Here is a 27,804-nt window from a genome sequence, read left to right as displayed (position 1 = left end):
ACTGGGAGCGCACAAGTCGTTAAGAAAGGGGAAAAGGCACAAAGGTCGCGGACAGACCAAATATCATCCTCTCACCGTGCTGGTGCCTAAGCAGAGGCTCTGGTGTCCGAGTCGAGGCGGTACAAACCTCCATCCGTAAAAGCCAGGGGGAAATCCGTGGCCTACGTGGGAACCCCTTTCTAAGGCTGGTGCTTCGCCTAGGTAACCTTAGGCCATCCTTCAGTTGATGGACAGCTCAGTGGGGGGCAGTCCCCCTGATCGCAATGACCCGTTCAGGAGGAGCTCCCGACTTTCGAGATCCCCCACCAGAGGAGTCGGTGCCATCGCAAAAGACGGGAGGGAAGTCCCCAGCTGGTTCCCTTCATCGGTCTTCGGGCCTGACCACGGCTCTCCAGAACGAGGACCTGAGGGGCATTCTCACCAGGATGAATGGCAAGATCAACATCCTGCTATCCGTATTCGAGACCCAACGGCACGTGACACGAGAGACAAAGGGCATAGCTTCCGAACTCTCAGCCCTTAACAACAGGGCGATAGAGCTGTACGAAGGTACTTCTAGCGAGCACCGCTACCCAGACGGAGGTACAAAAGCCTTCCAAAAAGGCTCCTCAAAAGGCGCAGGTACCCAAGGTGCAAGTGCCAAAAGTCCAGGCGCCCAAGCCGAGCCACCCTACGTTGGGTGGTGACGGTGAAGAAAAGGGGCCATCCAGACCTAACGAGTCCAAGCCAGGCAGCTACGCATCTGTCGCCAAGAATGCTAGCACGGGTGCAGAGTGGACCAAGGTGAAGCCTACGCGCCTGCGTAAAAAACCTGAGGCACTCATCGTAAAAAAGACAGGTGAGGCTTCGTACGCAGAGATGCTTCGGAAGCTAAGATCGGACCCGAGCCTTAGCGAACTGGGCAGTCACGTACGAAAAATCCGGATAACGCAGAAAGGTGAGTTGTTGCTTGAGGTAGAGGGGAAAGCTTCGGAAAGCGTTCCCAAGTTTAAGGGCGACCTGGAAGCGGCGCTCAATGACTTGGCCTCTGTGCGCACGGGAGCGCAAAGAATAGCTCTATCTTGCAGCCGATTGGACGAGGCCACGACAACAGATGAGCTCCACAGCTGCATGGTCGCCCAATTCCAGGGTCTGCAGATAAATCCTGAAGATATCAGGGCCTTCGCAGAATGCGGGATGGGACGCAGATAGCCTCAGTGCTGCTGAACGCGAACGATGCGATACCAGTCCTTAAACAGGGCACCTTAATCGTTGGATGGTCAAGATGTCGCATCACCCAGGAAGTCCGACCCGCTAGATGCTACAGGTGTCTGGGCTATGGTCACATATAGGGAATGCTGGACCTTATACTGCTGAACGACGGACGGAAGCCGACGTTCAACAACGATAGGGGTACGTCCTTTATTGACGTTACCTTTGTCAGCAGAGGGCTAGTGGACAACAACAACTGGATGGTCCATGACGTCATGACGCTGAGCGACCACGCCCTGATCTCCTTCAGTCTCTCCCCGGAGGGCATGCCCAGGAGACGGCAGAGTAGAACAGCCGGGAAAGCATGGGACACCAGGAAGATCGATGAGGCCATGCTGGCCTATCAGATCAATTCCCTGGAAATCCCAAATGGGGACGCAGAGAGTATGGCGGCAGGCCTCATATGCTGGGAAGAATCTGCGACGCAACCATTCCAAGGAAAAATAAGGCACAGCGCAAACCACCCGTTTACTGGTGGAGTGCCTCCCTAAGCCAACTACGGTCTGATTGCCTCAGGACTAGGAGAACGGCGCAACGAGCCAGAGGCAGTACAAACCTAGAGTTCAAGCACGGCATCGCGGCTGCCAAAGCGCGGTCGTTTAAGGAGCTGCAGGATGGCGTAGACTGCGATATCTGGGGCCTCGCCTACAAGCTTGTTACCAACAAGCTAAGGAGGAGAGCGGCAACCCCATCCGACCCGGGGGTCCCGGCTAACATAGTAGGTGAGCTATTTCCAAAGCCCAGATTTCTCATGCGTCACAGAACTTGAAGTCGTCGAGGCAGCCAAGCGCATCAAACCCAAACCAAACCCCTGGAGCTGTTATAAAAGCAGTGGCGCTGGGTAGACCTGAAATCTTCAGGGCCACCTTCCAGCAATGCCCTCTGGACGGAATCTTTCCAACAAGGTGGAAAAGCCAGAAGCTAGTCCTGTTGCCGAAAGGCAAGGGACCAGCACATGCTGCAAACAGCTACCGCCCTCTATGCCAACTGGATATAGTAGGAAAACTGTTTGAACGTATCCTGTATACAAGAATAGAGGCAATTACGCTCTTTCGGCCGTTAGTATCATCGCCAAGATGGTGATAGATGGTTAGGGGGCAGGAAGGAATACTGCGCAATAGTGACTCTAAGGAAGGAACGCTTTCAACACCGCCAGGTGTCCCGTAATCCTCGCAGCCATGAAACGCATGGGGATCCCGGAGTACCTAAGGATAGTCGTTGGCAGCTACTTTAAACAATCGCAGGGTTGGAAGACAAATACAACTCTACGATCGGTGCTGCCATCCTCTGGCTCGAGAAAGCCGGGCTAGCAATAGTGGCTCACAAGACTGAGGCTGTTCTACCAAGCAGCAGGAAAAAGGTGGAGAACACGCTTGTCTCCGTCAATGGCACGCAGGTGACTTACCAAGAGTCCTTAAAGTACCTGGGGGTAATGATAGATCGCAGACTATCGTTCACACGAGCTACGCCAGCAAGAAGGAAGCAGTCACAGCCTCTTCATTGGCTAGGCTTATGCCTAACGTCGGAGGCCCAAGACACCGGCCAGGAAACTGCTGGTGTCAGTAGCAAAGGCTTCGCTGCTATACGCTGCACCAATCTGGAGCAATGCCACTAGCAGGGGCTCAGACCTAAAAGGAGCTCGTTCGGTGCTACGGTCAATGGCCCTCAGGCTTATTAGAGGATTCAGGACCATATCCGAAGACGCGGCGCTAGCGCTGGCAGGCCTGCCGCCAATTGTTTTGGAGATCAAGGCTCTCAGCCTAATGCGGAGTGGCGCTTCCAGGCGAGAGGCACACGAGTGGCTAATAGGTGAATGGCAGAGCAGATGGCAAACGTCGCGACGGGGGAGGTGGACTTATCAGCTCATCCCTGAGATGACGGTTTGGGCAGAGTGCCAACACAAATGCTTGGACTACCACCTAACCCAGTTCCTTACGGACCATGGCTGCTCCCGGGCCTATCTACTCCGGTTCCGTCACGTAGAGTCAGCTCAATGCTTGTTCTGCGTTGACGGTGAGGAAGCATCAGAACATGTGTTAATGCACTGCTCAAGGTTTACGGCGGAGAGGGAGCAGCTAAAGACGCTGTCAGGTACCCCGTTCAGCCCTAGTGGCTTGTTTGCGGCTATGCTGGCGAACAGCGGAGCTTGGGAGCTGGGACACAGCCTTATCATTAATATGATGAAGCGTGTCCGATCAGACGAGATGGCCAACAGAGTGGATGTCTAAGCCCAAACTGGCATCCTGGGTGACGGCGGGCGAAGAATTCTACCTCAGCGTTCCCGGCTCGTCGTACAAAGCGACTAAAGGGTGGAAGGAGGAGCCCCCATGGACTACACTGAAGGGAGGGAGTACGACCTCGCCTCACATCCTGCTCTCCGAAGTGATTGGTGCGGGATTGGCAGTAAGGACAGAAGAGCACGCGGAGGTTTTTGTTTTAGTACGTAGGCATAATTCCAATAAGGCTTATGAATCGTGCATGCCACCTACGTAGGTGGTAGGTAGGTGGTATCTTTAGAAGATTTTAATTTTTCTACCGTAAGTCGAATAAAAAAAAAATAAACACAATACTTACACACACATAGACCTCACACTCTGCTCTCCAATCCTAGCCCCCCACCCTATTCTTAACAACAAATCCACATTAATTCAACAGACCGTTTTTTAAACTAAAAGAAGCCAACTGGGAATAGTTCAACGCACTCACTTAACAAACTAACAAGAAATACCCCACCTCCCACAACGTAAACAAAGACGCCGCTCAAATCAATAGAATTATTATTTTTAGCGCGAACCTTTCTATCCCACAAACCTCACCTAACACACATCCATATAGGGTTCCGTGGTGCAATAAACACTTCGACCAATTACGAAAACAAATACAACTTGCCTGGAAAAAATTAATCCATACAATTACTGTAGAAAACAAAAACAAAAAAAAAAACTATTGACGCAAAAACGCAAAATTTTGGTATTTGGTATTATAGAATTTCATATCAAATGATCAAAAAAAGCTCCCCCACAACAAAAAACAGAATAACAAAACTAATGAAATATTCAATAGCCACATACCACAAGCCTACAAAAGGAGTCTAAACAAAACTAAAACTTCTTCATACCGACCCATCTCTCTTAACTGATGTGTAGCAAAAACGATAGATAAAATAATAGCGAAAAGGCTGGTGTCTAGTAACACATAACAATCTACTTAACGACAACCAATTCGGATTTAAAAAAGGCAAATCGACTTCTAACTGTCTACTTTATGTAGACTTTCTCATAACGGAGACAAAAATGCACACAATCTTGATTTTTTAAGAGCCTTCGATAGAGTAGGTGTGCACTCCATAATTCAGCAATTGCAGGATTGGAAAACAGTCCCCAATATAATAAAGTACATAAAAAACTTCTTGAGTGACAGGAAAATAACTGTCCGCGTCGGTCCGCATACATCAATACAATTACCCCTATTCAACTGAATCCCCCAAGGTTCACCCATATCCGTGATACTATTCCTCATAACCTTCAATAAATTATCCTAAATCATATCCTTACATAAAGAAATAAAATTTAATGCATGCGCCGACGACTTCTTCCTTATAATAAATTTCAATACTTCAGCTTAGACAACCTATTTAACGATATATTTGGACTCCTACTCAGGGGCATCGCTATCCCTATCCAAATACCAACACCTCCACATATGCAGAAAGCACCACTGTACATGCAATATAAGCTGCAACACATCCAAATTCCTACCGTTACTTCCTTAAAAGTTCTAGGAATGACCACAAAAAAAAAAATATAAATGGAACATACACATAAACTTACTTCTACCCAAACTCCACAATAAGCTAAATTAATACAATGTCTATCTAGTCTTAAATTAAATTGCAACACGTATACAATACTAAATGTAGCAAAGGCAACGGTTATAGCCAAACAAGAGTAGGAGCCTACTGCTCTACCCCAAAAAATAACTTACTCTACGAATCAAATACTCCCTCTTTAGAAATGAAACGAAACATTTAAATAGCCAAGCTATTTTAAAAAAACTAAAAAGAAAAACACCAATAATAGACCAAACAATCAAACTTAGCCTAGAACCTAATATACCCTACAAGCCAGTAAAACTTCATAAATACAGGCCGTCATAGGCCCTCCCCAACCTTATAGACACATCACTCAGAATCCATAAGAAACAAGAAACATCTCCAGATCAATACAGAAAACGAACACACAAAAAATAATCTTAAACCTCATAATTTCATATTCACTTACCGTTCAAAAATGAATTGCACAATAACATTCGCCATTACAACGGAAACAGACATCTTGAAATACGGCATACTGCATCCATATTCATTCGTCCTCACATCCGAAACAATCGCCATCCTAGAAGCAATCGAACTCTCTAAAAACCGAAGAGGCAAATATATTATCTGTTCCGATTCCCTATCAGCAATAGATTCAATCCAAAATACAAATAATAACAACTTTAACCGCAACAGAATACGATCGCTAATAATGCAACATGCACCTAATATTAAAATAATGTGGATTCCTGGACATTCAGGAATAAAAGGAAATCAGCTAGCCGATCAAGATGCAAAATCAGCAAGCAATATGCCACTTATCCTCACCCCAAACATAAATACCACAAATTAAAAAAAAAACATTATAAAGCCGATCTTGCGACAAAAAAGAACGAAAACATAATGAACTGCTGTCAATGGTACCAATCAATTAATACGAATACCTCACACGACATCCGCCCAAAAAAACTTACTTTCTGCTGTGTCATATACCTTATTTCTAAGAACTTTAACATTGTAACACACACATACATATTCACTGTTAGTCACTGCATGGTCAAAAAAAGTTGCGCGCGCGCGAAGTGCATTGAATTGGCGCTCCTGGAAAATCTCGAAATTTTCCGGGTCGCGCCGGCCCGACAGTGACAGGAGCGGCTGTCCCCAACGCACAAAGGTTGGGCCGTACTCACCAGCAGTAGGCACAGGTCCAAGGGTCCAGGGATCGCCCGCCGTCGATGATCTTCAGGGCCTTGGGGCAGGACAGGGTGAGAGCAGCAAACAACTTTCTCTTCACTATTTTCTCTTCCTTCCGTGTTGTTGTGGTGGCTGCCACTTGCCAGTCACGCCAGCTGATCACGCAGTCAGCTGGGATAGTGTTGGTAAACGGCAAAAGCTCTTAGGCCTGGCAGCGCTGGCCGGCTGCACGAGCCCCCTGGCATAGGTGGCGCTTTCTACTCAGTGCACTCACTGACATAAGCTAGGAGCTACGGAAGTCAGCAAACGATCTGTCCTCCGGGCGTAGCATACATATATGGGCGGCCAACGGTTATCCTTGGCAACATCCCATGGAATCCCGGAGACAGACCCATGAAACGAGTAGGAGAGGCAGAAGATGAGTGTAAAAAGTCAAGGAGCAGACCAATAGCCAAATTGGTGGAAATCCACCCTCGGCTAATCCCGAGGCTAGGGCACGGATTCTGGAGGCCCTACCCAACATTCCCCCTATCCCCGCCCCGACGACGGCACACTTGGCCGTCGGACAAAGCAATGCAACAAGTGCAAGTAAAGAAGAAGAAAACTTGGCGTTTGGGAAAAGGTCAAAGGTACTAAGGACCCCACCCCAAAACCTGAGCGATGGCACCCCCAAGAGACCATTGGAAGCGACATCACCCCCTACCAGAGCTCAACTAGCAAAGCGGGCCAAGACCCCCCAGCTAGAAATCAAGGAGATGGGAGCAATCCTGGACGACCTTCTGACGAAGGTCAACCATAACGGGGTGAGGAGCATTAATCTGGCAATGAAGAACTCATTCGCCAGATTGAAGGAACTCCAATTAAAGCTGCGCACTAGGCTGCCGGAGGCGGAGAAAACGCAGGTCGGACGTACGGCAAAAGCAGATGCTAGTCAACAGACCACCCCCAAGCTCCCATCCGGCCTCGAAGAACCGTGCAACGTTAAGGGCAGCCCTAAGCCAAAGGATCGCACGGCGCTGTCTGCGAAGAGAGCCCAGCGACCCGACCACCAGAAGGCTGCGGGACCCAAGCGCCTACCAAGGGCTCCGCCCCAAGCCACTGTAGCGGGAAAGAAGTCGCAACCAAGCTTGCAGCAACCGCCCGGACCGCGCAAGAAGAGACCGCCGAGGGAGAGACCAGATGCGCTGGTTATCACCCCCTCAGCCGGCTTACCTTACAGCGAAGTGCTGTCCCTGGTCACAAGAGGGCAGGACGCTAGGCTCAGGGCCATCGGGGAGAACGTAGCAAGGGTGAAGAGGACGGCCAAAGGCAAACTGCTCCTCGAGCTACGTGCCTCAGCCCAAGACCTGACGCAGAAGTTCAAGATGGACATGGGAGCGGTGCTAGGAGACCGCGCCAGCCTTCGCGCGTTAACACAATCCTAGGTATTCGTGATTCGCGACCTCGACGAGCTTACTTCGGAAGACAAGTTGAAGAGTGCCCTGGAGGCTATCAAGAGCCTCTGGCAAACGCAGTATGGAGGGAAGACTGCGGTGATAGCAGTCCCAGCCAATCTGACGGACCCGCTGATCAAGCGTGGCAAGCTGAGGGTAGGATGGTCCCAATGCTTGATCAAGGAGCTGGAGCCACGCCAAAGATGCTTCAGATGCCTGGAAGAAGGCCACATAGCGGCCCACTGCAGAAGCACCGTTGACAGAAGCCAGTGCTGCTTCAGATGCGGGACCGCGGGACACAAAGCCGCCGAGTGCCCTAACGAAGCTAAATGCTTCTTGTGCGCAAGCAGAGGAAGCCAAGCGACCAACCACCAAATAGGCACCCGGAAGTGCCCATTGACGGGTAAAGGAGCACCAAAGGCACTGCGATGATGCGGCTGATTCAGCTAAACCTGAATCACTGCACGGCAGCCCAAGACCTGCTGGTGCAGACGGTGCGTGAACGCAGAGTGGAGCTCGCGCTACTTAGCGAGCCCTACCGAACGGCGGCTAGCCCAGACTGGGCTTTCGACCGCACCAAGAAAGCAGCGATCCGGAGGTGCTGCAGAGAAACACAGCAAATAACCGATGTTTTTTCGGACATCGGATTTGTTAGGGCTAGGGTAGGCAGATGGTGGGTGTACAGCGTATACCTAGCTCCCAGCCTGACCCTAATCGCGTTCAGCCGGGCACTGGACAGACTGGCAGCGGATGCTAGAGGCCGCACCCAGGTTCTCATACGAGAGGCAGGATGGTGCTGGGGGCATTCGCGACGTTGGACCTGGCTCTTCTTAACCATGGAAACCGGCTCACGTTCAGGCGCGCCGGACTGGGCTCTGTGGTGGACCTCACCTTCACTAGCGGCTCGTCGTACAGGCTAGCGAGGTGGAGACTCAGCGAAGACTACACTGCCAGTGACCACTTGGCCATCATCTGCGACCTGGGATGCCCACCCTCGTCCCAAGCCCAGACACCAGCCCAGGCAAGGAATAAATACAAGACGGACTCTCTGGACACGCAGGTGTTTCGAGAGCAGTTCCTACCCATGGCGAGCTGACGGCAGTGGAGCTGATGAGGCGGCTGAAGGCCGCGTGCGACGCCAGCATGCAATCGAGCAGGTCGCATAGCCGACAAAGAGCCCCTGTCTACTGGTGGAACCAGAAGATAGAGACGGCTCGTCGAGAGTGCCTCTCCGCCAGACGTCGCTACCAACGCGAGAGAGGTGCGGAGTCCTTTGCCGAACGTCAATCCGAGTATAGAGCCCGCAGAAAAACGCTTAAGATAGCCATAAGGGAGAGCAAGCGCAAATGCTTCCTCGACCTATGCGATTCTGCCGATAGCGACTCATGGGGAATTGCCTACAAGGTGGTGGTCAAGAAGGCGTACACAAGGACTCCTAAGCTACTGGACCCAGCGATGCTCCGCAGTGTAGCGGAACATCTGTTCCCTGTGATGGATGGGTTACGCCCAGCCGACCCAGCCACAGGGGACCACGTCGAATCCGAAGCCACGGTCAGCAGTGATGAGATCCTGGAGCTGGCAAAACTGCTGAAGGACGGCAAGGCCCCCGGACCCGACGGCATCCCGATCAGGGCGCTTCGGCTTGCTCTCTACCTCCAGCCAGACTCGTTTGCAAAGGCATTCACCAAGTGCCTGGAGGAAGGAGTTTTCCCGAGTTGCTGGAAAATCCAAAAGCTGCTTCTCCTCCCAAAACCAGGGAAACCACCCGAGGAGCCTTCATCGTTCCGGCCAATATGCCTCATCGATAGAACTGGCAAGCTCCTGGAGAAACTGGTGCATTCGGCTAGAGAGGGCTATCGCCGACGCGGGTGACCTCTCACGGTCCCAGTTTGGATTCAGGAAAGCGCGGTCCACCGTCGACGCTGTCAACAGAGTGGTCGAAGTAGCGGCCCAAACAATCGACGGCACCAGATGGAAGGGTGGTAGCAAAGAGTACTGCCTCATGGTCACGCTAGACAGGAACGCCTTCAACACAGATGGGACCGGATCCTAGAAGCACTAATTGGCTTCAGCGTCCCAGCCTACCTAGTCAGGATCATCCGCAGCTATTTTTCTGATCGGGTCCTACTGTGCGAGTCGTCGGAAGGCGTCTTCAGGCACCAGGTCACCGGTGGAGTCCCGCAAGGCTCGGTCCTCGGCCCGCTTCTGTGGAACACCATGTACGACGGGATACTTCGCCTATCGCTGGTCGGGAGGAGCGAGATCGTAGGCTTCGCGGACGACGTGGCCTTGCTCGTTGTCGACAAGTATCCCGGCAAGGCCGAAGAAAGCTGTAACCAAAACATCAGAGCCATTGGACATTGGCTCAGTTCAATGGGGCTAGAGCTGGCGCCGGAGAAGACTGAGGCTGTCCTGATTAGCTCAAGGAAAGCGGTGGAGACAGCCACCGTCGAAGAAGGCTGTACCAAGGTGTCCTCCTCTCGGGCAATCAAGTACCTGGGAGTCATGATTGACACCAGGCTTTCGTTCCGAGAACACCTTGCCTACGCTAGCTCGAAAGCAGCAGGAGTAAATCGGGCGCTATCAAACATAATGTTGAACTCCCGAGGCCCAAAACAGGCGAGCAGAAGGCTGCTGACGAGCGTCACCCGAGCGACCATGCTATATGCCGCCCCGGTGTGGGCAAAAGCGCTTGGTACCGAAAGCTACGCCCAGGGCCTAAATGCTACCCACAGACTTTCGGCCCTCCGTGTCTGCTGCGCCTTCAGAACAGTGTCCAACGCGGCGGCATTGGTGATCGCTGGGATACCGCCTCTGGACCTGTTAGCGCAGGAAAACGAAGTGGTCTTCAACCAAACCCACGGTCGAAGACTCTCCCCCGGCGCCAAGAAAGCAATACGAGCTGAAGCAAGGCAGAACACCCTGGAGACATGGCAGCACAGGTGGACCAACGAGCCTAAGGGTCGCTGGACGCAGCAGCTGATACCCAACCTCAAGCCGTGGCTAGAGCGGAAGCATGGCGATATTACGTTCCACCTAACGCAGCTGATCAGCGGGCACGGTTGCTTTCGCAGCTACCTGAAGCGCTTTGGACACGAGGATGCGGATGACTGTCCATGGTGCGGAGGTGGTCGGAGCAAAACAGCTGAGCACGTTCTCTTCTCGTGCGTTAAATACGCTAGGGAATGGAGCTCTCTGGAAACCGTACTTGGCGGCAGACTGAATGCGGACAACCGAGTCCCATTCATGCTGCAGGGGGAGGCGGAATGGCAAGCGGTCAACAGCTTCGCCGCAGCGATAACCACCGAGCTCAGAAGAGCCGAGAGAGCCAGGAGGGTCCACGAGTGAGCAAATCCTGATCGTCCTCGCGAAGCAATGCTTCACGGCCATACCGGCCATTCTATAAACGAATTAAAAAAAAAAAAAAAAAAACTGTTAGTTTATTTAAGACCAAGAATAAAGACGACGAGCAGTCGATGTTGAGCAGCAAGCACTACTATTTAATCTCACAACAAATATCTGATCAAATTCTCTGGAGACAGCCGTGGCTACTTTCTGGATCATACAACTCCTCTGTATTACAATACCTATCGAAGCTCCCCGGAGGTAGTTCGCGCGCGAAGTCGAGTGCATCGAGTTGGCGCTCCTGGAAAATCTCAAAATTTTCCGGGTCGCGCCGGCCTGACAGAGACAGGAGCGGTTGTCCCTAACGCACAATGGTGGGCCGTCTACTCACCAGCAGTAGGCAGAGCCCCAAGAGTCCATGGATCGCCCGCCGACGACGATCTTCAGCGCCATGGGGCAGGACAGGGTGAGAGTAGTAAACAAAAAACTTTATTTTCGCTTTTTTCTCTTCGTCCCTTGTGTTGTTGCAATGGGGTGTCGTGGCTGCCACTTGCCAGTCACGCCAGCTGATCACGCAGTCAGCTGGGATAGCAGTGCTGGTAAACGGCAAAAGCTCCCAGGTCTGGCAGCGCTGTTCGGCTGCACGAGTCCCCAGGCATAGGTGGTGCTTTCTTCTCAGTGCACTCACTGACTAAAGCTACCAGCTACGGAAATCACCTAAATATCTGTTCTCCGGGCTTAGCATACATTTATGGGCGGCCGACGGTTTTCTTTGGCAACATTCCATGGAAACCCGGAGACAGATCCATAATCGAGCAGGAGAGGCAGAAGAAGAGTGTAAAAAGTCAAGGAGCAGACCAATAGCCAACCCCCCCCGCGTCGGCGGCTCACTATAAATCCGGGGCTCTGGCGACCGAGCTGGAGCGGTATATCTCCCACCGTCGCAACTTTTTTTTCCCCTGTGAGTAAAGACACCCCAGAAAGAAATCGAGGAGATGGGAGCAATCCTGGACGACCTTCTGAAGAAGGTCAACCATAACGGGGTGACGAGCATTAATCTGGCAATGAAAAACTCATTCGACAGATTGAAGGAGCTCCAACTAAAGCTGCGCACAAGGCTGTCGGAGGCGGAGAATTCGCAGGTCGGACGCACGGCAAGAGCAGATGCTAGCCAACAGACCACCCCTAAGGACCAAGTCTACATCTTCGTTAAGACGGACGTCTTAAATTAACGCTGCGCGAAATACTCGAAGTTAAAGAAGTTGTGTGCGGCAAACTGGCAAAACCACACGGTGGAGTCCCGCCATACATTTGCGCTGCAATCACGCGAGTTAATTGTGCGCCTGTTTCAGGTAAATAGGAAATTTATTAGCTTCCGATCGTTGCAGCGGATAAAACATCTGATAGCGCTGCCAACTTGGCGCAGCGGGTGGCAACGTCTCACTCTCCAGATCAACCGTGTGATCAGTGTTGTGTTGCTACAGTAGAGCGCGAAATTCAAAATTAAATTTAAAAAATTAAACCGTTGAAATTTAATTTAATTTCGCTAAAGTCGCTAAGAAGGGGGAAAGGGCACAAAGGTCGTAAGCAGAGGCTCTGGTGTCCAAGTCGAAGCGGAACAAACTTCCAAAAGCCAGGGGGAAATCCGTGGCCTACGTGGGAAACCCTTTCTAAGGCTGGTGCTTCGCCTAGGTAACCGTAGACCATCCTTCAGTTGATGGACAGCGCAGTGGAGGGCAGTTCCCCTGATCGCAACGACCCGTTCAGGAGGAGCTCCCGACTTTCGAGACCCCTCACCAGAGGAGTCGGTAACCCGAATCAGCATCTACGAGTGCTACGACCGATGAATGACAAGATCAACATCCTGCTATCCGCATTCGAGACCCAACGTGACACGAGAGACAAAGGGCATAGCTTCCGAACTCTCAGCCCTTAACAACAGGGCGATAGAGCTGTACGAAGGTACTACTAGAGAGCACCGCTTGAAGAGCAGTGCTACCCAGACACAGGTACAAAAGCCTACCAAAAAGGCTTTTCACAATGCACAGGTACCCAAGGTGCAAGTGCCAAAAGTCCAGGCGCCCAAGCCGAGCAACCCTACGTTGGGTGGCAACGGTGAAGAAAAGGTGCCATCCAGACCTAACGAGTCCAAGCCAGGCAGCTACGCATCTGTCGCCAAGAATGCTAGCACGGGTGCAGAGTGGACCAAGGTGAAGCCTACGCGCCTGCGTAAAAAACCTGAGGCACTCATCGTAAAAAAGACAAGTGAGGCTTCGTACTCAGAGATGCTTCGGAAGCTAAGATCGGACCCGAGCCTTAGCGAACTGGGCAGTCACGTACGAAAAATCCGGGGAACGCAGAAAGGTGAGCTGTTGCTTTAGGTAGAGGGGAAAGCTTCGGAAAGCGTTCCCAAGTTTAAGGGCGACCTGGAAGCGGCGCTCAATGACTTGGCCTCTGCGCGAATGGGAACGCAAAGAATAGCTCTATCTTGCAGCGGATTGGACGAGGCTACGACAGCAGAGGAGCTCCACAGGTCGCCCAATTCCAGGGCCTGCAGATAAATCTTGAAGATATCAGGGGCCTTCGCAGAATGCGGGATGGGACGCAGATAGCCTCAGTGCTGCTGAACGCGAACGATGCGATACCAGTCCTTAAACAGGGCACCTTAATCGTTGGATGGTCAAGATGTCGCATCACCCAGGACGTCCGACCCACGAGATGCTACAGGTGTCTGGGCTATGATCATCGATCAGCAACCTGCAAGGACACTGACAGGGCAGACTGCTGTCTTAGATGCGGTGAGCGTGGGCACAAGGCAAAGGGGTGCGTTGCAGCTCCAAAATGCCTGATCTGCAGCAGCGAGGTGGACAGAAACCACCCGACGGGTAACTTTGCGTGCCCGACCTACAGAGCGACCCTAAAAGAAGCCGAGAGCCACCTTAATGCACGCCCATATTAGCGTAGTACAGCTCAATGTCAATCATTGCGCAGCAGCTCAGAGCCTCCTGGCCCAGACTGCGGTTGAGCGCAATGTTGACTTCATGCTCCTAAGCGAACCCTACGTCTCTGGTAGTGGACAATCATCCATGATCCTTGACGAGACAGGTAAAGCAGCTATCAAATGCTGCAGCTCTCTCCACGTCCAGGAACTGGCTGCTTTACCTATGCGGGGTATCGCTTATACGAAGTTAAAACACTTGCACATGTACAGCTGCTACGCTCCGCCGAGCGACACCCCCAGTTCGAGGAGTTTCTGGAGGCTCTCGTGGACCATGCGAGAGGGCGAAGCCCGAAGGTCATTGCCGGCGACTTTAATGCCTGGGCAGTGGAATGGGAAAGCAGGACATCCAACGCCAGAGGCCGAGCTTTGATTGACGCCATGAGAATGCTGGACCTTATACTGCTGAACGACGGACGGAAGTCGACGTTTAACAACGATAGGGGTACGTCCTTTATTGACGTTACCTGAGCGACCACGCCCTGATCTCCTTCAGTCTCTCCCCGGAGGGCTCAGGAGACGGCAGAGTAGAACAGCCGGGAAAGCATGGGACACCAGGAAGATCGATGAGGCCATGCTGGCCTATCAGATCAATTCCCTGGAAATCCCAATTGGGGACGAAGAGAGTATGGCGGCAGGCCTCATGAATATACTGGGAAGAATCTGCGACGCAACCATGCCAAGGAAAAATAAGGCACAGCGCAAACCACCCGTTTACTGGTGGAGTGCCTCCCTAAGCCAACTACGGTCTGATTGCCTCAGGACTAGGAGAACGGCGCAACGAGCCAGAGGCAGTACAAACCTAGAGTTCAAGCACGGCATCGCGGCTGCCAAAGCGCGGTCGTTTAAGGAGCTGCAGGATGGCGTAGACTGCGATATCTGGGGCCTCGCCTACAAGCTTGTTACCAACAAGCTAAGGAGGAGAGCGGCAACCCCATCCGACCCGGGGGCCTGGCTAACATAGTATGTGAGCTATTTCCAAAGCAGACCACATTATGGAGGCCAACAGAGGCAGCCCCTGTCCAGATTTCCCGTGCGTCACAGAACTTGAAGTCGTCGAGGCAGCCAAGCGCATCAAACCCAACAAAGCCCCTGGACTAGATGGTATTCCTGGAGCTGTTATAAAAGCAGTGGCGTTGGGTAGACCTGAAATCTTCAGGGCCACCTTCCAGCAATGCCCTCTGGACGGAATCTTCCCAACAAGGTGGAAAAGCCAGAAGCTAGTCCTGTTGCCGAAAGGCAAGGGACAAGAGACAATCACCGAGAGCATCAACGGCCTGGGAAGCCATCAATATGGCTTCCGGAAAGGAAAGAGCACACTGGACGCTCTTTCTGGTGATAGATGGTTAGGGGGCAGGAAGGAATACTGCGCAATAGTGACTCTGGACGTAAGGAACGCTTTCAACACCGCCAAATGGCCTGTAATCCTCGCAGCCATGAACCGCATGGGTATCCCGGAGTACCTAAGGATAGTCGTTGGCAGCTACTTTAGGGACCGGGTCCTATGGTACGATACGGAAGATGGCCCGAAAAGATACCGAGTTTCGGCAGGTGTTCCCCAAGTATCGGTACTTGGACCAATCCTATGGAACATTATGTACGATGGGATCTTGGGCATCAACAGGCCCGTAGGAGTAGAGCTGCACTGTTTTGCTGACGATGTGGCAATCACAGCTGTCTCAAAAACAATCGCAAGGTTGGAAGACAAATGCAACTCTACGATCGGTGCTGCCATCCTCTGGCTCGAGAAAGCCGGGCTAGCAATAGTGGCTCACAAGACCGAGGCTGTCCTACCAAGCAGCAGGAAAAAGGTGGAGAAGATGCTTGTCTCCGTCAATGGCATGCAGGTGACTTCCCAAGAGTCCCTAAAGTACCTGGGGGTAATGATAGATCGCAGACTATCGTTCAAGGACCACGCGAGCTACGCCAGCAAGAAGGCAGCAGTCACAGCCTCTTCATTGGCTACGCTTATGCCCAACGTCGGAGGCCCAAGACACCCGGCCAGGAAACTGCTGGTGTCAGTAGCAAAGGCTTCGCTGCTATACGCTGCACCAATCTGGCTCATTAGAGGTTTCAGGACCATATCCGAAGACGCGGCGCTAGCGCTGGCAGGCCTGCCGCCAATTGTTTTGGAGATCAAGGCTTTCAGCCTAATGCGGAGTGGCGCTTCCAGGCGAGAGGCACACGAGTGGCTAATAGGTGAATGGCAGAGCAGATGGCAAACGTCGCGACGGGGGAGGTGGACTTATCAGCTCATCCCTGAGATGACGGTTTGGGCAGAGTGCCAACACAAATGCTTGGACTACCACCTAACCCCGTTCCTTACGGACCATGGCTGCTTCCGGGCCTATCTACTCCGGTTCCGTCACGGTGCGTCGACGGTGAGGAAACAGCAGAACATGTGCTAATGCACTGCTCCAGGTTCACGGCGGAGAGGGAGCAGCTAAAGATGCTGTCAGGTACCCCGTTCAGCCCTAGTGGCTTGTTCGCGGCTATGCGAACTATATGATGGCCAACAGAGTGGATGTCTAAGTCCAAACTGTCATTCTGGGTGACGGCGGGCGAAGAATTCTACCTCAGCGTTCCCGGCTCGTCGTAAAAGGCGACTAAAGGGTGGAAGGAGGAGCCCCCATAGACTTCACTGAAGGGAGGGAGTGCGACCTCGCCTCACATCCTGCTCACCGAAGTCATACCTTGATTGGCAGTCCCGGTGAGCGAGCAAGGACTGAAGAGCACGCGGAGGTTTTTGTTTTAGTACGAAGGCATAATTCCTAATTACGTAGGTGGTAGGTAGGTGGTATCTTGAGAAGATTTTAATTTTCCGAAAAAAAAAAAGACCACCCCTAAGCCATCCCATCCATCCACGAAGAACCGTGCAAGGGTAAGGATAGCCCCAAGCCAAAGGATCGCACGGCGCTGTCCGCGCGACCCGACCACCAGAAGGCTGCGGGACCCAAGCGCTCACCAAGGGCTCTGCCCCAAGCCACTGCAGCGGGAAGTAAGCCGCAACCAAGATTGCAGCAACCGCCCGGACCGCGCAGGAAGAGACCGCTGAAGGAGAGGCCAGATGCGCTGGATATCACCCCTTCAGCTGGCTAATCGTATAGCGAAGTGCTGTCGCTGGTCACAAAAGGGCAGGACGCCAGGCTCAGGGCCATCGGGGAGAACGTATCAAGGGTGAAGAGGACGGCCAAAGGCGAACTGCTCCTCGAGCTACGTGCCTCTGCCCAAGACTCGACGCAAAAGCTCAAGATGGACATGGGAGCGGTTCTAGGAGACCGCGCCAGCCTTCGCTCGGTAACTCAATCAAAGGTATTCTTGATTCGCGACCTCGACGATTTGAAGAGGGCCCTGGAGGTCCAGGCAGAGATCCCTGCAGCAGTGGTGGCTATCAAGAGCCTCTGGCAAACGTAGTATGGAGGGAAGACTGCTGTTATAACAGTCCCAGCCAATCTGGCGGACCCGCTGATCAAGCGTGGTAAGTTGAGGGTAGAATGGTCCCAATGCCAGATCAAGGAGCTCGAGCCTGGTGGGTGTACAGCGTAGCCTGTACCTAGCTCCCAGCCTGACCTTAATCGCATTCAGTCAGGATGCTAGAGGCCGCACCCAGGTTCTCATAGCGGGCGACTTCAACGCATGGTCAGAGAGCTGGGGCAGCTCAACCATCAACACGAGAGGCAGGATGGTGCTGGAGGCATTCGCGACGTTGGACCTGGCTCTTCTAAACCATGGAAACCGGCACACGTTCAGGCGCGCCGGACTGGGCTCTGTGGTGGACCTCACCTTCACTAGCGGCTCGTCGTTCAGGCTAACGAGGTGGAGACTCAGCGAGGATTACACTGGCAGTGACCACTTGCCCATCATTTCCGACCTGGGACGCCCTCCCTCGTCCCACGCCCAGATAGCAGCCCAAACTAGGATAAAATACAAGACGGACACTCTGGACACGAAGGTATTTCGAGAGCAGTTCCTACCCACTGATGAGGCAGCTGAAGGCCGCGTGCGTCGCCAGCATGCAAAGGAGCAGGACGCATAGCCGACAAAGAGCCCCTCTCTACTGGTGGAACCAGGAGATAAAGACGGCTCGTCGTGAGTGCCTCTCCGCCAGACGTCGTTATCAACGCGCTAGAGGTGCGGAGTCCTTTGCCGAACGCCAATTCGAGTACAGAGCCCGCAGAAAAGCACTAAAGATAGCTATAAGGGAGAGCAAGCGGAAATGCTTCCTCGACCTATGCGATTCTGCCTACAGCGACCCATGGGGAAGTGCCTACAAGGTGGTGGTCAAGAAGGCTTACACAAGGACTCCCAAGCTACTGGACCCAGCGATGCTCCACAGTGTAGCGGAACATCTGTTTTCTTTGATGGATGGGTTACGCCCCGTCGACCCAGCCACAGGCGACCACGTCGAAACCGACGTCACGGTCAGCAGTGAAGAGATCCTGGAGCTGGCAAAACTGCTGAAGGACGGCAAGGCTCCCGGGCCCGACGGCATCCCGATAAGGGATAAGGCCCGCTTCTGTGGAACACCATGTATGACGGTATACTTCGCCTACCGCTGGTCGGGAGGAGCAAGATCGAAAAGTGTAACCAAAACATCAGGGCCATTGAATATTGGCTCAGCTCAATGGGGCTAGAGCTGGCGCCGGAGAAGACGGAGGCTGTCCTGATTAGCTCCAGGAAGGCAGTGGAGACGGCCTTCGTCGAAGTAGGCAGTACCACGATGTCCTCCTCTTGGGCAATTAAGTACCTGGCAGTCATGATAGACACCAGGCTTTCATTCCGTGACTCCAGCAGGAGTAAACCGGGCGCTATCAACCATAATGTTGAACACCAGAGGGCCAAAACAGGCGAGTAGACGGCTGCTGCAGAGCGTCACCCGAGCGACCATGCTATATGGTAAAAATGCTTGTTTTTTTCAGTAGGGACATGGAGCATTGTGTGATGTGGTTTCTTGCAAACTAAACATAAATATTCAGAGTTACACTTTGTAAAAGAACAGTCTTTAAAACATCTATTACACAAGCGCTGATTTCGAATAAATTCCTCTTGTCACAACGTGCCCAGCCTGTTTCCTTAACAGTGGTATTTTAAAAGTTTTCAAAAGATTTCTTTTCTTCGCCTTGTGATAAGCCCAGAGGCTAAAACTTGTACTAAGAAATCGATTGTATCGTATAGTTAATTATTTCTTTGTTTTTTTATGAGCGTTTCATATAATTGAATTTTTATATAATGGTATAAGCGAATATCACGTCAACATCCTCTTAAAAATTTGCTTTTATTAAATGAATTTATTCATTTATTTAGTCAATAAAGCCTTGCTGAACCATTGTCTAAAATTGGTAAGTCAATCAAACGATTCAGCTGATCAGAGACTATTTTTCTCATATTTTCATACAACTTGGTTTAAAGTTCCCAAGCGGCAGTATTATTTTCGGCAAAACCTTTTTGCAGAGACCATAATCCTTGCTTCTCCTTTAAGAGCGGTTTTTAAATAATTGATCTCAGATCATCTCTTGTATGAATTATTTCTTTAAAGAATTCAACTCCAACTCTCTTCTTCTCTATCCTACTCTATCATTCCGGTTTTTATTTCGGAAGAATTAAATCTTTCGTTTAGGATGTTTAATTTTTGTCGTCAAATTCTAAATTGATTTGTCGAAAGATATATTATTTTTTGTAAAATAATACGAACGGAGTCCGAAGGCGCGGAAGTAAGCTAGAACGTGCGGAGAAGGAGACAGTAAGACAGACAGTGAAAATGTGATGGGTAGTGAGAAACGTGGAGGACATAAAAGGAAGTAGGAGCACTACAAGTGTAGATCGATATTCGGAGCAGGAGAAACAAAGACCTGGCGTGGTTGAAAGGGACAGTGGAGTCAGTGGTGGGCAAAGGTGGACCTGGGAAGCTGGCTGGACCTAACGGAAGATAAACCCTGGCCCATAACATCCTAAGCCCATTCGAGCAGGCACGTCGTCCGTTGTCAAGGAAGCACAGGACAACGAAGGCAAGGCGTCGCAGGAGAAACGACGCTGGAGCAACGCGATCACCGTGAAATCAGTACAATAAATGGACTTTAATCAGAACCTCTGCTTTTCCTTGGTCGGGCAATCACACAAATCATAAATTTGGTGGGACGAACTTACAAACTCTCTGAGCTAGACGTTGGAATTCTTTACATCGGCCACACCACAGACGAGCCCGATTCCGTCGCTATTCTGGAAGCATATATCCCGCAGGAGAACCCCACGGAGAGGGCCAACAGGACCGTTAAAACAATGATCGCGCAGTTCACAGGTGGCGATCAGAGGACATGGGAAGAGAACTGGCCGGAGCTGCAGCTGGCGGTAAACACAAGTGTGGCGGAGACCACTGGTTACTCGCCGGCATTCATAACGCAGGGAAGGGAGTCGAGGCTGCCGTTATTCGACGAGCAGACGACCGGGACAGGCATGTGCACACAGACGTCTGCGGAGAACGCGGAGAAGCTGAAGGAAATCTTCGAGCTGGTGCGGAGGAACATGGAGAGTGCGGCGCAGGATCAGGCGAGCCGCTATAATCTCCGAAGACGGCCGTGGAAACCCAAGGTGGGGGACACAGAATTGGCCAAAGAGCACCATTTGTCGAAGGCAGCTAAAGGTTATGCGAAGCCGGGAAACGCGGGCGCCGGCGGGCCAGGGGACTTCGAGTGCTAAACGGTAGCAAAAACCGTTGGATGAGAAAGGGGGGAAGAACGATACAAAGTATTGAGTCAGAGGTCAGAGGTATTGAGGCACCCACAGGACAGGGAAGGTACGCAGCCAAGAACCGTTAACGGTTAACACACACATACGCGGAAGGGAAAAGCCCCGTTACGGGTACGGGCCCACGGAATAACGGCACAAGAAGCAGAAGGGAAAACCGAGGTTTCGTCGCGGCTCGAGTTCGTCTTTCAATTAAGAGGGGTTTTTATTTTTAATACTTTATGAAGGCATACGGGGTAGCTGAAAACCCCTTTGCCACCTTGGTCGCTATTAATTCAGCCCTTGCAGGCGCGCCGGCTAACAATAGTTAGCTGTAACAAAACAATAATACAAATATAACAATTAACAATATACCAATTCATCATCATCTCTTGGCTCTAGTCAAGGGGGACCTTAGGTCCTTCGGCTGCCTCCTGTGGAGCCTTCTTGGTGGGCGAGCTTTGGACAGTGCCTTGGCTAGGCGATTTCTGTGGCGCTTTAGCTTGTCGTGGAACCGGGTGGAGTGCATTTTGCCTAGAAGACAGTGGCTAGCTTGAGGTCTTTGTGCAGGGTTGTGTTCCTTACGTACCATTCGCAGCCGGTAATCATCCTGGCGATTTTGTTTTGCGCAGCCTGAATGCGACGAATTTGGCTGTCGCAAGCCAAGCCACAAATCTGACAACAATACCTCCATATTGGCACTATAATTTGCTTGTAAATTGTCACCTTGTTGCAGAGTGACAATTTACTTCGCAAATTAATTTGCCAGAAGTGCTTTGACGCTGCTGCACGTATACGCACTCTCATCGCACTCACTTGCTCCGAGAAGTTGAGACTCCGATCCAAGTTTACACCAAGATATTTGGCTGTATTCGACTGAGCACAGCCGGTGGTGTTTTCCTTTTCAGCGTGTACTGATTGATTCCAATGTTCCAGCGTTTTGCCCATTCCGCAAATGTTGATGCGAAGTCCTGGGTGCCGTCAGCAGCATCGTGTTCGCAGCAGGATCTGTAGGTGACACACACGTCGTCAGCAAATGTGGCCAACATTGACGTCCCGGGTAGGCTAACGTCTGGCCGCGGCATGGCGTATCTGTACAGGCAGTAAAGCAGCGGACCATGTACAATATCAGCCAACGGCGTTCCTTGCACAATGCCTTTTGATAGCGCGCGTAGCATTCCATAGCTAGTGCGTCGCATCACATTCGTTACCAGTGTTTGCAAGCCTGTCATCGAATCAAGCTGATATATGTTCAACCAGGGCGCGATGTAAAACACACTTTGCTCTGATCCAATCCGCTTTGTCCAGCGGGTGGCGAGACATCATCCATCTTTTTCGTAAACGCCTCTTCTCAGCCAAAAGGAGCAGAATCTCTCTGGTGATCCGTATTTTAGCTGCTATGGGCCTCTGCACCGGGCTAGGAGTTGCCAGTCTGGCTGCAGCTTTGGTATTATAGGTGAGAGTGTCAACAGCTTCTTCTAGGCCCCTTTCTTAGTTTATCGCCATACTCAGGTTCAGAGAGGATTCAATATGCTCATGGAATCGTTCCAAGTAAGTGTGCCTACCGATTAGTCGCTCCATCTTTGGATAAGCTGTAGTTGTTGCATCTAGTGTGATTATAAGTGGTAGGTGGTCGGATCTGAGCTCAGCAACGGACGGTAACTCAGCATGCATGTCCGGTATACCCCTGCTGTCAGCAAAATCTATATAGCCTGGGGAGCCTCTACTGCCGTACGGGAATCTTGTAGGACCTCCGGTCGCTAGGGAGCTCATATCTGAGCTTAGGACCAGATTCGTTAGCGCTCGACCCCTTCGTTTGCATCTCCCCGCCACAAAGCCAGTGGGATGCATTCCAGTCGCCCGTGACGAGGAGTTTGGAACATTGTTGATCCAGAATGCATTTAAATTCGTCCGTATTCCATATGAACCTCGGAGGGCAGTAGATCGCGCTAAAATTGACAGGGCCATAGCCCGTCTCGATGCCTGCAGACATGAGTTGCAGCTAGTCAGTGGTTATTGGTGTAAGAGGATAGCTGCACATCCTTTGGCGTTACCGTCGCTCGGGTCGTTGGCAGTGTCGGACTCAAATCCAAATATTTTGGGTACCTGTGCCTCCTTGCAATGAGTCTTTCTGAGCAGCAGGACATCGATCTCGTAGCGCCGCACAAAGCATTTCACTTCGGGCTGCTTCGTGGACACGCTATCGGCGTTCCACACTAAGATGCGCAGCGGCATCATTATGGCGCTTGACGCGCTTGGAGAGCAGTGAGCAGATTGATGATGTGCCTGTTGTTGCTGTTGTTTCATCATCATTAATTCCATCTGCTTCTCTTGAATCGAGCGCAAAGAATTATTACTTTTATTTAGCGTCTGCAGGATGGCTTCAACGCTGCTGCTAGCATCCGTCGAGCGCTGAAGTGTACCCCTAGACGACCTTAGCCGACTGCGGCTCCTGTGACGACTGAGGATTCTATCCTTGGGCTGTTGTTGCTGATTCTGTTGTTGGTGTGTCAGGCTCAGTGGTTGCTTGTGGTGAACGGACCCTTTAGGACCCCAACGGACCCAACATCTGCATACAATATACCGCCTCAAGAAGAGGGGATCTCCCTACCTCCAGATAAGCCCCGTGTAGTTGGTCGCTCATTTACCTCGGTTCTTCAAGCCACTCCACTTCTGGGTCTGGATCGCTGAATGAACGCTGCAACATTTATAATTTCTACCACATTTGTAGCAAGTGCACAGCTCGATGCGTGGCCTAGTGCTGTCCTTGGCTGGGTGTTCACCGGCATATTTCACACAAATGTGGGGCTTACGGCAGTATTTCGCTGTGTGGCCAAACTGCTGACAACGATGGCACTGGACAAGAGCGTTACGCTTGCGGAGAGGCTCAATAACTACTCTCATATGACATAGTGCCTTTACCGCCAGGATCTCCTTATTGTTTGTCGCAGCAGCAATGTTTAGGAAGAACATGTTGACTGGCAGTGCTTTTGAGGTACCTGTTGGGTTTCGCCTTAGCGGTGTATGTATGTCGAGAACCTTGTGACCAATTTTTTTCCAGCTCTTCCTTGATCTGGTAATGTAGCGTACTGTGATGCAGGCCTTTCACGCATACCCTGTAATGCCTGTCTTCTTTTAGCTGGTAACAGTGGAACAAGGGTTTTCACCTTGTTTGCTGATATTAGATTTCGATTTTTTCCTGCCAGTCTCTGGAGAAACACTTGATTTTTTGAAAACGCTGCGGGGCAGCACAATGATCATCAGCCGCAGCAGTTTCACTTGAATAATTCATAATATATGAAGGATCATTGACGTCTCTTGAATTACTATTTGTAGATAAGGCAGAGTCTTTTTTCGGCACGTTTTTCAGCAATTGCTCGCGAATCTCTCTCGGGCCCACGCTAGCACTTTACTTCATCAACGTGAAGTCTAGTGATTTTTGCGGTGGGCCATTATTTTCCATTTTCCGTTGTGATTTTTAGCGACGCAAATTTGACAATTTTAACGCACACCTGTAAGTATGCAAGAAATCACCAGGGTCCGAGCCAAGACTTGAACCCTGACAGCCCGGAGCGATGTGTAGTAGGGATTCCGATTCCTATCTCCAGCTCCTGGCGTCACCCCTGATGTCGCGATCCCCATCCCCGTGGAATATGGAGGGCCCGGAGAAGATTCCGGATGTCCAATTGGAGGACGACGAACCGGTAATGGAGACGAAAGGCGCGGTCTAGGTCGCCAACCTTTCTTCGGAGAGTGAGGATGACGACAGGAGTGAGACGGTCACGCGGAGGTGTCATCGGACGATGACGAGGCCGTGCGGATGGCCAAGGCCCGGATGGCGTTCCGCAGCGTGCGGCGGGAGTTACAATCCTGTGGCCGAGGGAGGAAAGCTTCCAAAAAAAAAAACAACTAAGCAGTTTGAGGTATGAAATGAGAATGCTCTTTATTACAAAAGTTGTCTGTTTCCCTCAAAATGTCTTCGTCCGGGTTCGTATTGGCGATCTACGTTTAATTTTTTGCTCGGCTCTCGTTTTTTTCGTTTGCTGGATCGGTGTTGTTGCCCTGTGGTCGGAGAGAGGGGGCATGTTTACTTATTATCTATCTTATATTATTATTTGTTTCTTATGAAATAACAGTTTAGGTATAATGTTTAGTTTACTGGCTAATGGCTATCGACTACTTTGTTTACATGATCAGAGTGTCTATATTGAAGCTATTCCTACTTTATAATGAATAAGTGTTATTTCTTGTTAGTGTGGGCTTTTATGTTACTTAGTTTGATAATAATATATTTATTAAATAGTGCTTGTCTATCTTATATTCCTGCCACTTTTTTTCTAATGTTTTGTTTGTGTAAAAAAACATTATAAAGCCGATCTTGCGACAAAAAAGAACGAAAACAAAATAAAAAGAAGTCATTGTTACCAATCAATTAATACGAATACCTCACACACATGCGATTACCTCAAACAATCCCACCCAAATTGGACTAGACTCGACCAAATAAAAATAATACGATTTTGACTAGGACACACAAACATAACCCACCAACACTAAAAATAAATCCAAATTCAATACCAACTTGTCCAACTTTTGCCAAGGTGATATTTCAATAAGCCATATATTAAACTCATGCCCATCCCTCCTACAAACCAAACAAGACATATTTAACAACACTAACCCTCTAGACCTTCTTGGCAAACCCAATCCAGATAACATACAAAAACTCATTCTTTTCCTCAAAAAAACTAAATTATACCACAAAATCTGGAAACAAAAAGGCAAATGTATATTAACTAGATTAAGATACAATACCATTGTAAATCAATATAGCTGTAGGCCCTGTAGCTAGTGCTATACTATATAAGTTAGTCTAGTTTTCTAAACTGTTCTTGAGTGGGTTAGTTCTTTGCTGATGTCGTGCTCCTATTACCCAGTCCGGAGTAGTAGGGGTTTCCTGTAGAAATGTAATGTAAACATTTCTCCGCTGCTGGCAACGGCCGTTCGCTGGACGGTCGTTGGGCGGCCTAATTCAACCCAGTGTTTACATTTTGGTTGCTTTGTACCAATTCCAGGGTAAGTCGGGGTGGCTTTGCTGGAGGGTCTGTGTGCCGGTTGGAAACGGTAACTCACCCTCCTCACTATTCCAACGCATGATGGCGTTGCAGTCGCCCCTCATGAACGCGACAACTAGCGCTCCGCTATGACATCAACTAACTGAATGGCGCGCATTTTAAAAAAGATGCTGCCGCACCCTGTACCTGCAATAGCAATATGGAAATCGTCCGACGAGCTCAATCAAAGATCCTCAGAACTATCAGCGTGGAACCATGGCTTGTTCGAAACGAAAACATTTATTGAGTCTTGAACCTACCTCATTCAAAAATGCAATAGCTGAAATCAAGAGGAAATACTATGTCAAGCTTACATCGCACCCCAACCCGTCTCCGACGCTACGTGCCCAGCGAACAAACTTTTTAAAGACGTCTCATCAAAGCACAGTTTAAAATAAACTGTTGACAAAATAAACCTGTATTAAAATGTTTAATCTTGTAAATAGTCCTCTTGTTATAAATAAATATTAAATAAATAACCGCACAGTATAAATAAATAAAGTATAACTTACACAGATTGAAGAAGATGCAAATAATTACGTAACATCACATCAACGTAACACCGCTAACCCGCCAATAAGCACCCAAGCAGTGACATTAAAGATATTGAAGAAAAAGTAAAATAAGTCCTAGAAGCAAACCTAAGCAAAAAATTCGTCAAACCAGTTCCTTATGCGAAATTCTCAATTCTCATTATTTACCAGGCATCTGTCTAACAATTAAAGATATTTCGGCAAGCAAAATGAAATAATCAGATGAAAAAAAATTCTAAGGCCATAGCGAGGCTCACCAAAATATAACGGAATCAATCTTTCAATGCGTAATTACCGAAAAGCTGAATCTTAATCTTAACTTACCAACAGTTATAAATATTTTTGAATCGAATAGAAAATTTAGATGTCTCGCAAGAAACAGAGCATACACTGACAGCAATGTATAGCACAAGATACTTTTGTTCGGCGCTTGTTGCAAATGTAAGATGTAAGGGACATGCCCTATCTATGAAGTCTGAATAGAATGATACAAGAAGTTAACAAGAGAGAATGCTATAGTCGATTTCCCCGATCATTTAATTGTGTTTCTGAAGTGGAGCTTCTGAAGGAGTTTGCCCTGTAATATTTATGTTTCCCAGCTGGCATATTTGGATATTACACAATAAACAAAAATAGCTTATGTAAGTTATTGCCCTACAATCGATTCTCTCTCACATCTTGTGTTCCTACATTGTTCTGGGTAAACACAAGTGCCAAAAATGCTGACCAGAGGTCTGCATAGTCTCCGCTGCCATCAACGCCAACGAACGGTTAAGCGCGACATCAACACTTCTACGATGCGACGCTGCCGACGACTTCACTTGATTGCTAGGGACTTAGGGAAACATTTTGTATGTTAGTTTTAGTTTCAAATGATCAATTAAAATAAACGGTCGCTAGCGATCTACAAAATAAAAACCAATTAACTGTAATTATTAACTTGTATATTATAACAAAATTATTAAACAAAATATTATTTTATATATCCCATTAAAAGCTTAAATTTTTTCAGACTAGGATCAACTGGAACTTCATCTGCAATTGCTGGAAACTACGTCTTGCTTTTAAAAAATATATTTAATGTATTTAAATCCTGCTTTGAAAATTATAGCAAGTTTTAATAAATTATGTAAAAAAAAAATATTTCTTGGGACTGGCGCATTTTATTAAGTGCAGCTAATTATTTGTAATGACTGATGTGGTACTGCTGATATCGTATAAAGTGAGGCCCGCCTAATGGTCTGAATTGACTGGGAACGTTATGGGGCTCGGCTTGGGGATTGATAGTTTTGCTCGGGCAAGATCCTGACACCTTCTACCACTTACTATTATTAAAGCTACATTTCAAAACAAAACCACGGAAGTTAGCACGAAAGTTTGCTTGGGCAAGCTCCTGACACTT

General features: G+C 49.8%; 1 protein-coding gene across 1 annotated transcript in view; it reads left to right on the top strand.

The window, feature by feature from the left end:
* LOC117139380 overlaps positions 1-27,523 on the top strand; it is a 42,949-nt gene extending 15,426 nt beyond the window's left edge. The window contains exon 7 of the mRNA XM_033301638.1: positions 27,415-27,523. Coding sequence (XP_033157529.1) covers positions 27,415-27,523 — 109 coding nt within the window. The remainder of the gene's footprint in view (positions 1-27,414) is intronic.
* Positions 27,524-27,804: the final 281 nt, after the last annotated feature.

This window comes from Drosophila mauritiana, chromosome 3L (genome assembly GCF_004382145.1).
Source record: "Drosophila mauritiana strain mau12 chromosome 3L, ASM438214v1, whole genome shotgun sequence".
Classification (NCBI taxonomy): domain Eukaryota; kingdom Metazoa; phylum Arthropoda; class Insecta; order Diptera; family Drosophilidae; genus Drosophila; species Drosophila mauritiana.
The sequence above is the reverse complement of the archived record's forward strand: the minus strand, read 5'-3'. Positions and strand labels throughout refer to the sequence as shown.